Below are 11,638 nucleotides of genomic sequence, written 5' to 3' on the forward strand. Positions count from 1 at the left end.
AAATCGGGTCTAAAGGTGAACCAGCCAGAGTGTGCTTTTATTCTGTAGGTTTTGAGGAAAGTCATACCAGTGGACCTAAGAAATAACCCATCACTTTGAAATGATAATAACTTTATAGCAGCAGCTACTCTACTCTTTGGGCTGGAGAAAAAAACTTCCCTTCCTTTGGGTTAAAGTCTTCAAAGTTGAGCTAGTAGCTGGTGACCTCAGAGGTTCTTCTCTTCCCTTCATTCTAAACGGAGGGGATCCTCAGGGAATTGAACATGTAGGGAAATGTTGCATTTTTTCCTAGTTTCTAAACAAACACTTGATTGAGTCAGACAGGAAACCCAGTATTTATGGTTGTCTTCTTAACAAGTTTTAAATAGGCTTCATTTTAACTTAACATAATTTCAACATTGTGACAAAATGGTCAGTAAAATATGAATGTGCTTAATTTGTCAAATTTATGTGTTTTCCAGAGAAAACATTCAGAACAAACAAGTCAATTACATTAAATACATTAAAATTTAAGGGTAATGTTTTTATTATCAATTGTGCTCTCTAGATACAGCAAGACAAAATTATTCTGTTATATTGCTACTGAATGAGGTTCACTACTCCCCAATGATTTCACAAATTACAGCTTCAACTAGCTATAAAATAACCGAATCAGTTCTGATATGGCCATAAAATTAAGCCTGAAAAAAGAGTGAAGTAAATCACTTTCTTAAAGTCATGTTGTCGAACAGTATGTTCTGTATGATTTCATTTATGTCAGAAAAAATCTATACTTGTATAAGTATATGCACAGAAAAGAGTCTAGAAGAATATATATTAAATAGTAAAGAACATATATCAAATTCAGTAAAGGTCATAGGACAAAGGGAAACTTCCACGTTTTACTTTTCATATTTGTTACAACAGAATTACATCTACTGTCACCTCAGACAAGAAATTAAAACTTAGAAAAAAATGTTATTGTCTAAATTAAAACCAGTATCTTTTATACAACACTTTATCCCAAAGCACTTTATTAGCTATTTTAAATCATGACTTCATTAAAATCAAATATTCAGTTAAAAGAATCTAGATTTCCTTGTTGCGGTATTATATCTAAGGGGTTATAAAATATCCTCCAGGAATCAGTCAGTCTCTCTCTCCCTCTCTTCCTCTCTCCTTCTCTCCTTCTCTCCCTCTCTCCCTCTCTCTCTCTCTCTCTCCTTTTCTCCCTTTTGGAATTGACACAGAATAGCCAAACAAATTTATGCAGCAATGGGGCAGGACTGGTGTTTCAATTCCATGATGTATACATTTTCTGAATTTTTTTCTTTAATTAAAATATTAGGTTTTAAATTTTTTGAAGTTAATTTTTTTAAAAAAGAGGAGACTGTGCCTGGCCAGGATAGGGTGGGTAGTCTGACCTGCAGCATCAGAGAACTCAACTCTAGGTGTCCTTTCCCTTCTAGTAAAGTCAATACAGGTCATCTATGCAAACAATCAATTTGAAAATATCATCTAGGGGACCAGAGGTCCCTAAGGCCCAAACTTGGGGTCAGGAGGCTGGTCACCTTGGAGATTTCAAAACATCACTTTCTCTAGACTACCGATGCAGAGCTGTAGCTATGTGTCTTTGGTCATCAGCAACCGAGAATGTAAGGGTTGTTACAATTTAGAGCTGGATTATATGAAGCATGAGCAATCACACAGATTACCATATAGGAAAAACTGAATTAGAATTTGATAGATGTGATCTTTCTGGGAAACACTATTTCAAAATGTGGGGCTGCTGAAGGGAGGGGATTATAAAAGGAGTCACTGAGTAGCAGAGTTGGAAGCAGCCTCATACCACAGTACCAAGGGACAGCACAGGTGTGGCAGAGCCCTGCTCCCAGCAGAGACAACGCTCTCAGAGGTCACCATGCAAAAGGGGACAACAAACTGCACTCAAAAAAGTTGGGCAATTGGTGTTACAAGCAAAAATAGATTTAATACACAAAAAGAACACCTACTAAAGCCACGGCTGGACAAAATCTACTACGGGAAGAATCACCCATCATTGGAGAACACCCACAACTGGTATCAGATATTTTTTTTTCTGTTTAATAAAAGGCAAGGGATTTGAGAGCTGGGTGTCCCTAAAAGATCAGACACTGTTTTCTTTTGGGGCAACAGTTTTGATAAAATCCCTTTGCTCTGACTGTCTTCTGATGGAAACACAGAGCTCTAGCTTTGGCACAGGGGCAAGCCACATGCACCTCTCCACCTCCAACAACATCCCATGGCCTCCCTGGCCACTTCTCCAGGACATGCACTTCTAATTTTCTGGTACCTTCCACCTGTCTCTGGCCCCAAATTCCACCCTTCACACCAACAAACTGCTCCAATCCTTACCAAGTAGCACCTTCGGGGCCCTGACCCACTGACATTCAAGCTTTGGAACTCTTCTCTGCCTCTATGCCATAGTTCTGACAGGCTGTTTTCTCCTAGTGCTTAGAAAAATGTCTAAAATTCCAGCTGTCCCAGAAGGCCTTTCAGGACTGACACTCAAGAATTTCTCCAGCCTCTTCCCTCTCCTGGACAGAAAACTCCCTTCACACCGCTAGCAAAGCTGGAAATAAGAACAAACTTCCACTGCCTTCTCTCTCCTAAGACACTCATCCTTGGAGAGCACAGGATGTTTGTGTCTTCCTGTCCATTTGCAAATCGATCTCCTGCTCTTTTCTGCCGTGGCCTTACATTACTATCTCCTAGAGGGCAGGGCCAGGGTGGGGTTCAGACAAGCCTCAGTCACCTGCATGACGGGAAGAGGGTGTTCCCATAATTTAATTAGAGGGTCAGGCAGAAACTTTGCTTGAACTCTCCTTGTTATAAACCTTATTATAAAGCTTTTTAAACTACATCTAACCACTTTCCAGCCTGGGTAGAGTTAATATAATTTAACCTTTGATTTAGGATCTTGTAGAGCCCTGGGCACATCATTCTCTTCTGCTGCTATAATTATAGATGCAGAAGATGTAGAGACTGGGCTGATGATTGCTTGGAAGCTAATTTTTAGAATATATCCTTCCTACTACAACTTTTGATTTTTCCCCTTCTGAAAATATAGCTGAAAAATAAAAACAAAATCCCACTTAACTTAAGATTCCAGCTAAGGGAGGCCTATTGCCATAGTCTTTATTGAGTGTCCATCACGGTAGCTCACAATTAGTCACTTAACAAGGGTTTCCTGATGAGGGAATTTGGCATCGTGGTTTTCTACAATGCTAAGCTTGAGTTTGAAGCAACTATTCATTTCTCTGAAAAAAAATTAGGGACAGGAACACATAGGTGTCCTAAATTTCCTTAAATTAAAAAAGCCTACCTTTTAAAACGAATAGCTGTACTTACTTTAAAGCACCAAAGACACAGGGACATGTGCATAGCAAATGAGAAACTCCCAAATTAACCTAAAACTATACATCGTGGGTTTATTCAGCAAGCACAGAGTTTCCAAGGCCATCACAGTTCTGCAAGTGGAGTCCCTTCCTCCAATTCACAGGGCTGTGCTCAGAAGTAGTTGGGTTCCAGGGACCCATTCTAAACCCAAACCCCAACCCCAACGCCACTCTAATCTGAGCCAATTCTCCTGGCTACCTTCACTGCTCTTCAAGATCATCAAGTCACTTCTTCAGTCCCCACAAGACCACTCCACCATTGTGACTGCTGAGTCCTCTGCATCATATGACTCCATTGGGAACCAAAGGTCTTCCCCATCCAAATCCTGCCCATTTCTGAACACTCAGCCCCTGACCTCTAGAATACAGTGTGTCCTCAATTACTACCTACACTGAACTGCGGTTTGAACTCCGCAAGAGGCTGGGGAGAGAATGCAAGAAGCATGTGAACTTGAATGAGGAAAAGACCTTTTATCTTTAGTTTCACTGGCCTCTAAGTGACCTTTAACCACCTTTTCATTATGAGTGTAGATAATCAACACAATAATGTCACAATAGAAATTACGCTTTCGCATCAAATCACGTTGACACACATACCTTAAAATACCATTTACATTCATTACAAGATTACAGTAATTGTCAGACCTACTATTAGAAGCTATTATTTAATGTGTTATTTTAAAATATTTGCTGTATCACAGATTTGATATTTCAATAGCTAAATGTCAACATAATCAATTTTATTTTATTTTCTTTCTTAAATGTTAGACCCAGGAAGGATCCGTAAGCTTCACCAGACTGCCAAAAAAACAGGTTCTTAACTCCTATTTGGTGGAATAAAGGCTAAAGTTCTAAAATCAGAAAATCTTGGACTCAGATTCAGGCTCTTTCTCTTAAAACAAAATGGTTAATCTCCATTAGCTTTGAATTTCCTCATCTTGATCAGGGAGTAATACAAAACATTTGCTTTCTGAAACCTGGGGATACAGCTTAGTGGTAGAGTACTTAGTGTGAGGCTCTGGGTTCAATACCTGGCACCATAAAACAAAACAAGCAAGAAGCATGCATTTTACTTTGTGAAACATTCATTCATTTTTAAAAAATCACCTGAACACAAACTAACTTTGTGCCAGGCATAAGGTTGAGGTCTGGTGCTACAGTAATGAACATGACAGAGACAGTCCTTAAATCCTCTCCTATAGAGCGCATGCTGTGTAGTGATTAGCACAGAGACCAGTCTAGAAGCATTCTACAAACATCACAGTACTCACTGCTACATGGCAGGTGGAGTGTTTTAATTATGTGCTGACTTATGTTGCCTCTTAAATATTGGTTTATCTTGCTTCTGCCCTCCCAATTAGGTTTCTTATGGGCTACTGGCTGGTCCTTACAAGGAGGCTGCTAACTTGTTAGATGAACGATTCAGAACCAAATGACCAAGGCCATTTCAAACCCCCATTCTGCCACTGGCAAACGCTATAGCTACAGCAGAGACAGGAGCTATCCCCAAATTCTTTCCTTTCCTTAGTATAAAAGAACCCAAAGTTTTTGGTAGGGCTCACAGACACAGGATAAGTATAGGACTTTACCACCCTACAACTAACTATAGCCACATGACAAATTCTAGACAATGGCTAGAAGTGATGAGTGTTAACTTCCAGGAAGCAATGTTTACCTAAGAGAACCTGCCTTTCACTCTCCCTTTTCATCCTTCCTGATGTCTGGGGCTAGAATGACACACATGTGAAACAACACAGAAGCAGCCTAGATTCTTAACGCTGTAGAGCACCGCATCACCCTGGTCAGTAATCTAGCTTAGTTACTTATCTCTTTGGACTTCAATATCTCTGTCTACAAAAAGATGATAACCTAAGGTAACTACATTGCTATGTTGTTTTTGAGACTGAATGACAGAACTTGGTTCACAGTAAGGGCAAAAATTAAGACAGCTGGTATTACTGCTGTTATAAAAGTAACAACAATCCTGATGCAGTGGAAAATCTATCAAGAATAGAGCATCTTAACACAGCCTTGGGTGCCCAGAGCAACTCAAATGATTCTCACAGTTAAAGATGCTACGTCCCCCAAAGGCCCACATACTGTCCTCAGGCTTGGTTACCAGGGTGGCAGTACTGAGAGATGATGGAAGCTTTCAGAGGCAGAGCCTAGTGGATCCCTTTAGATGACTGGAAATGCCCTTGAAGAGCATAATGCTACCTGGCCCTCTATCTTTATTTCCTGGTGATGAGATGAGCAGTTTCCCTTCATCATGACCTCCTGCTTTGATATGCTGCCTCATCGTAGGCCCAAAAGCAGCAGAGCCAATCTGATCAGGGGACCAGAGACAAAAGAAATCTCTTCAGAAGTTAATTGCAGTGAATCACACGGTGATGAGAAGAGGACTAACACAGAAAGCGTCCTGCAATCTAGTCCTCCTGAGAAGAATTCTCTTCTCCAGCACTTTTAGTAGTCTGCAAAGGACACTACCTCTAAGATAGTCTTACACTAGTGGTGTTTATTCATCCATATATCATAATCTCCATTACTTTGTTCCGGAACCCTGCCCTGAATGCCCCAAATCACTTCACTTCTCTCCTCTACTGCCTCCTTTGTTTCTGCCTTTGATCACCACAGTCCCACCTCTGAGCTCGTGCCCATCAGTACATCAAAGTTTCTTTCAACCTCTTCTGGAAGCACCCCTTGGCCTCTTGCCTAACTAAATGGGAAGTAAGTGTTCACTTACTCAGTACCATCCTGTTCAAATGAGAGGCTTCCCAAACTCTGAAACTAAACTCGTCTCCCACTGGAGGACAATGCAAATGATCATTAACATCCTCAGCTCCCTCATGTTGACCCAGGATGCCCCATCTCCTACATTTTACACTGCTAACACTTTCAAAGCTATTTCATCTTGCTGCAACATCATCATTGGTCTGGGAGGTGTAACCTTTCATGGCACACGAAATCAAAATGTGCTTTCTGTGTCTAATGCTTACATTCACCTTTACTGATATTCTTCTCCTGTGCACGCAGACACAAATCCTGTTCTCTTCTCCCACACTGTTGTCATGCTCCATGTCACTGTCACAGACACAGGACGTCCCTCAGCATAGACACAGCTCCAGGCACTCCCTTCCTCATTCCTTCTTCTTCACAATCACACCAGCCCTTCCTGCCTCTCTCTCTTCCACCCTTCTGGCTCCATCTATTCTCAGGAGTGAGACTTTATTGTCTTCCTGGCTCACTCAAGCCTGGGCTTAAGGAGAGTTAGAAAGGGAACAAGGGCTGTGGTATCAGCCAATGGCTCCAAGGTGGATAGGGCATCGAGGACTGCAACAGATGAAAACAAGACACGACTGTCAAGTGGGCAAGGAGAAAACCATGAACTTCAGTAGTAGCTTCAGTAGGACAAAGCCACACAGGATCAGTATCCTAACAGGCAGTAAGAGTCCTCGACATTGGCAAAGGAAAGGAGCAGAAAAGCATAGGTCTAATGATGTCCAGGGAGTCAAAAGCAATCTTAGAGATTTATTCCATGTACCCCTTTACATATAGTACCAGGATTTTCTAACTCAAATTGCCAGTTCTGGAGCTTATACCTGAATCAATCTCACTTTACAAAGCACTTACCTTTACTCAACATTTTACAGACAAAAATATTTTTCTAGATGTGTGATCCACATGGGTTCAAAGCCTGAGATTCTTTGTTGGCTTATATTCACACTACACATTAATTCAAATTACTTATGAATCCACAGTACACAGCAAGAATGCTGACATATGAAATCAGCCCACACCAGACTCTAAGCAGGAAAAAAAGACCTCAAGATGGGCTCATTCCTTCTCCAAACACACCTTCTTCTCCAGGTTTAAAGGCAGTAGCAATTTCATCTCCACAATGGTGGAGAAAAGAGGAGGTTCCACGAGAGAAACTCAAAAGCAGGCAAAAATCAGCATGCCTATTAAGTTCCAAATGTCCCTACCTGTATCTATGTCTAGCCATCTCTATTTACAACACCTTGATGCTCCCCTCCACACACACACAGCACCCCTTTGCACATGGAGTTGAGGAGGAAGAGGCCAGCACCTGCCCAGACCCAGAGCCCAGGTTCCACAACACAGAGCAGCACAGAGAGTGAACAGCAGGGAGACCAGCAGGCAGCCTTAACATTTCTTGAGCAGCCAAAAGAAACAAAAGGCACAAATGTCACATTCCCGTTTTCCCATTGGAGGCTTCTTCCCCAGCCCTGAGCCCCTCCCTTCCACTCAGCCCTCTTTCCCACCTCTGATGCACGCCACACCTACGCCCCTCAGAGGGCTTTCCTTGTTGGGAGTCCTTTTGAATCCACAGGAATCCCTAATTGGTGATTCAAATCCACATACTAAGTGAATAATCAAATATAGCATGAGAAATACAAATTCATTATCAAGAGATGCAAAAAGAGGGCTACCTGCCTTCTTGCCTCTGCCCAAGAACACCAGAGACCCTATATCCTAACCCTCAGCTGTCATATATACATGTGTGTGTGTTGGTGCATGAACACAAGCTTGTGGGTGCATGCACCCACAAGCCCATGTTGGGCAATAAAGGACTGCCACCAATGAACTCACACTGATTTTGTGACTCAGGCACCAATGGAATAACCTGGGAGAGGTCAAAGATTCAGAGAATCTTATTTCATTTGTTTGGGGGGGTCACTGTCTGAACAGCAGGATTTTTTAAAGTTCCCTCCATGATTGCAATGTGTACCCTAGTTTGAGAATCACTGACTGAACGCATGGTGAGTTTCAAACATTTTTCACGGCAGTAAGATATTTGGAACACATTATATCCTTTAGTTGACACAAGAGCCCTTGGATTTTTTATGAGAGCTCAGTTATCAATCATGGCAAGTCTAAGTTTGTTGTGAACTCAGGTTCTCTAACTCCAAAGTCCTTTCTTGGGCCACATACCTGTTAACAGTGGTACCTGTGTAGACAATGTGGGGAAGCTATCCTCACTGCCAACAGATCGTGAATAATTTCTGTAAGTGCGAGACACCTAGATTTGAAGCCATGACCACCCCTCTGAATATAAAGGTATAATTAATAAGGAGGCAGCAAGGGTTTTGTCCATGGTTGAGGTTTGAGAAGATGAGGAGAGACAATGTACCAGGTCCTACCTATAGAGTTGATTCGAGACCCAAGATAAGTTGTAAGATACCAACTTAAGGTGTGCTCAGTGGCATACAAAGAATGGACAAGTGTCGGGGTGATGGACTCTTCCCTGGAAAGACAATCTTAAGACAGAAGTCAATGGATCACTTCTCAGGGTTACAGGTTCTTTCTCCTGCTCACTCTACGCATTGGGAGTTTCTCTAAGGGGACAGAAATTATTCCTAGTACATGCTTATTAGGCAGCTTCAATTTCTGTCTCTTCCCAAGATGACAAGTGGAGCTTCCAATGGAGAACAGACACAGGAATAGTATCCTCAAATGCTTTAGCCCACAGACCACTTAGGGAGGACAAAGCATCCCTTAACACCATCCCCACTTTTATCCAAAAAAAAAAAGGAAGAGGCACCATCATTATCACTAAAGCAACTTATCTGACAGAGTGAGAATTACTTTACCACTTCCAATTAGGGATGAATGCAGACCAACACAAAAGTGCAAACACTGGAGCATCCTTTTTTGCCACCACTCAAGACACTAGTCCAAAATCCACAGTAAGTCCTTATACCATGGAGCTGAGGTGAGTGACCTCACCTCAAAGCCCAGTGCAGCAAATAGTCCCCGCTAAAAACAATATTCCACCATTCCAACAGATCAGAAATGGGCCTCTTGGTACTCTATTCCAGTCCATGCATACCAAGTGTTCTGGCGTCCCCTAAAGCATTAGTTGATGGGAAAGAACCACAAGGAATTACAGGAACTAAGCAGGTTAAACTTTCACATCGATTGCACTGTTAAGAGTCACTCACCCAGCACAGTCAGACAGCTCAGCACTGGGAAAAAGCACTTCATGTCGGCAGCGTGGTGAGAGGACACAACACAGGGCACTTCCTCTTCTCCAGGCACCTAATCTTTCATTTGTGGCAATCCACTTATAGCTCCAGTTTTGGAAATAGAACTTAACACAGAAAATGAGAACTGGTTAAGGAGAAACAATCAGGAGGAGGAAGCTGGGGGGAAGGCAGGAGTGTCATACAGGTGAAAAGTCCTCTAGGCTGAAGCAAGGGTCCAGAGCAATTCTGATGGTGCTCCAGGCTCCCGCCACATTGTCTGTCTTTCAGTCTCTGCAGGATCTGTAGATGGTGGTGGATTAATCCTCTAGGAAAAAGCGGGAGAAAAGTCTCAGAAAATCCTTTCATCCACTGATTATACAGAAATGTCCTTGGCTTCCCAGTGAAGGTGTCTGTGATCTCCCTCATTCGGTTTCCCCAAAGGAAACAGGGCGGGTTTTGTCAAAATCTCGGACTGCCAAATTACCCTGGCTGGTGTCGACAGTTTGAATTTCTTCATCAAAAAGTCCGTCTCCATCCATGGTATAGATCACAACGCTGTCCCCGGCCCCACACCTGCCCAGGACACATGAAGCAAGTGGGCATTCGGTGGCCCCGAAGCGGTCCCACAATGCTACCAGATCTCTAAAACAAACACAAGAGAAATTAATCAAAGGCAAACACAACCGGCACAAAAACCTAGAAGGTTGAGCACTGGGTTGGTCCTGGCACCTGGGTCGCCTCTGATCTTGCACAACCTTTGCATTCTGACCTTGGGCTGGTCGTTCTCTCTCCCTCCGCCTCAGTTTCCCGGTCCACTGTAGGGCAACTGGAGGAAGCCCAATTGTCCCTGAAATACTTTCACCAAAAGCTTCACTCCTGGGGTTTCCCGTCGCCTCCCACGGAGCCCGGTCGGGGCAGCCCCACCCTCCGCCGGGGCAAATCGGGCAGGGGCTCCGAGGTGGGGCCGCGCCCCCCGGGTTCTACCCCGGCTCGCGCACCAGCCGTGGGAGCGCAGAGCGCGCCGCGTCCCAGGTGGCCCCGCTATTGTTTTACCTTCCCGGGTGTTTATTTTTCGCTGATTGGAAAGAAAAGACCCGGGAAGAAGGCAGCCGGGGGCTCCGTCTCCGCTGCCGGAGCGCGCTCGCCGCGCACCCGACCGGCCAGGCGAGGGGTCCGGGGCCCGGCCGAGCAGCGCGCGCCGCCCCCTCCCGCCGGCCCGGGCCGGGCGCCACCCCCGCCGCCCCCTCGTGCGCGCGCCCGTCCGCCCGCCCGCCCAGCGCAGGAGGCTGACCTCGCCCCGGCCCGGTCCCTCCGCGCTCCTCCGCGGGCCGCTCAGTCAGTCGGTCGGTGCCGGCGCGCGCCTCGGGGGACGCGCTGCTTCCCCTCTCGTCGCTGCTACAGCCCCGGCAGCCGCGCTCCGGCCCCTCCCGAGTCCCCGCCCCCCAGCTCCAGCCCGGCCCGCGGCACCGGGCGAGGCGAGGCCAGCTGGGGCGAGGGCGGCGGCCTGGGAGGAGGCCCCGCCCCTGCCCGGGTAGCCCCGCCCCTTCCCTCCCCCCCTCCTCCCGGAGACCCGCGGGCGGCCGGACCTGGGGGTCGCGCCCAGGCCTGGCTACACGAGGCCCCGGGCAGGGCGGCTGCCGGCTGAGTGCTGGAAAGTTAACCACGGCCCCCGCCCCACCCCGGGCTCCCGGCCGGCGGGAGAGATGCACGGGCCCTTCCCGATGCCCCGGGGAGGACCCAGGTCGTAAAGAGGGCAGCAAGAGAGCGCATCCTCTCCTGGAGGGACCAAAAACTGCCCTTCCCTGAAAAAGACCCCGTATTGTGTGTACTCTAGAATAGAATCTCGGCTCTGGAAACAGTCTGGGGTCTGGTCCCAGCCTTCCACTTCCTACAGTGCCTTAGTTTACTCACCTGTTATATGGGGAAATAACCCCTGCTTACAGGGTTATAGGAGATGTCTATGTCGTATTTATAAAGCCCTTAGAATAGTGCCAGATACATCATGCCCGCTAGTAAATATAAGCTATTATTATTTTATGACCACAGCAGTCTTACCCAGGCAAGAGCTTTGACATTCATTCAATACTATTTACATACACACCCTGTGGATGATAAGATGGTCATAGGTGACAAGGCGGTGCAGGACAATCCTCATGGAGCTTCCAGGTTAATGGGAACACGAACAATAAAAAAGGTACGACACGAACAAGGCTGTGTTTGGGGATGGCAGGGAGC

The 11,638-nt window shown here is 45.3% G+C and overlaps 2 protein-coding genes across 4 annotated transcripts in view; one reads left to right on the forward strand and one right to left on the reverse strand.

The window, feature by feature from the left end:
* Igsf3 (immunoglobulin superfamily member 3) overlaps positions 1 to 10,874 on the reverse strand; it is an 88,714-nt gene extending 77,840 nt beyond the window's left edge. Inside the window, exons 1-2 of one of the 3 annotated variants that reach the window (XM_063256086.1) lie at positions 10,695 to 10,874; positions 9,380 to 10,045 (exon numbers count right to left, since the gene is read on the reverse strand). In XM_063256086.1, the coding sequence (XP_063112156.1) occupies positions 9,380 to 9,422 (43 nt within the window). In that variant the 5' untranslated portion in view covers positions 9,423 to 10,045; positions 10,695 to 10,874. Of the gene's footprint in view, positions 1 to 9,379; positions 10,046 to 10,456; positions 10,593 to 10,694 lie in introns of those variants that run through there. The other 2 variants (XM_063256099.1, XM_063256096.1) reach the window with 2 other exon arrangements.
* Positions 9,421 to 11,048, forward strand: LOC134476699 (basic proline-rich protein-like). The gene is made up of 3 exons (XM_063252400.1): positions 9,421 to 9,434; positions 9,906 to 9,943; positions 10,225 to 11,048. Exons 1-3 carry the CDS (start codon positions 9,421 to 9,423, stop codon positions 11,046 to 11,048), a joined length of 876 nt encoding a protein of 291 aa, XP_063108470.1.
* The last annotated feature ends 590 nt before the right edge of the window (positions 11,049 to 11,638 follow it).

The sequence above is a fragment of the Cavia porcellus genome, unplaced genomic scaffold (assembly GCF_034190915.1).
Source record: "Cavia porcellus strain 051 isolate PalLab524CR breed Dunkin Hartley unplaced genomic scaffold, mCavPor4.1 scaffold_1, whole genome shotgun sequence".
Lineage (NCBI taxonomy): Eukaryota > Metazoa > Chordata > Mammalia > Rodentia > Caviidae > Cavia > Cavia porcellus.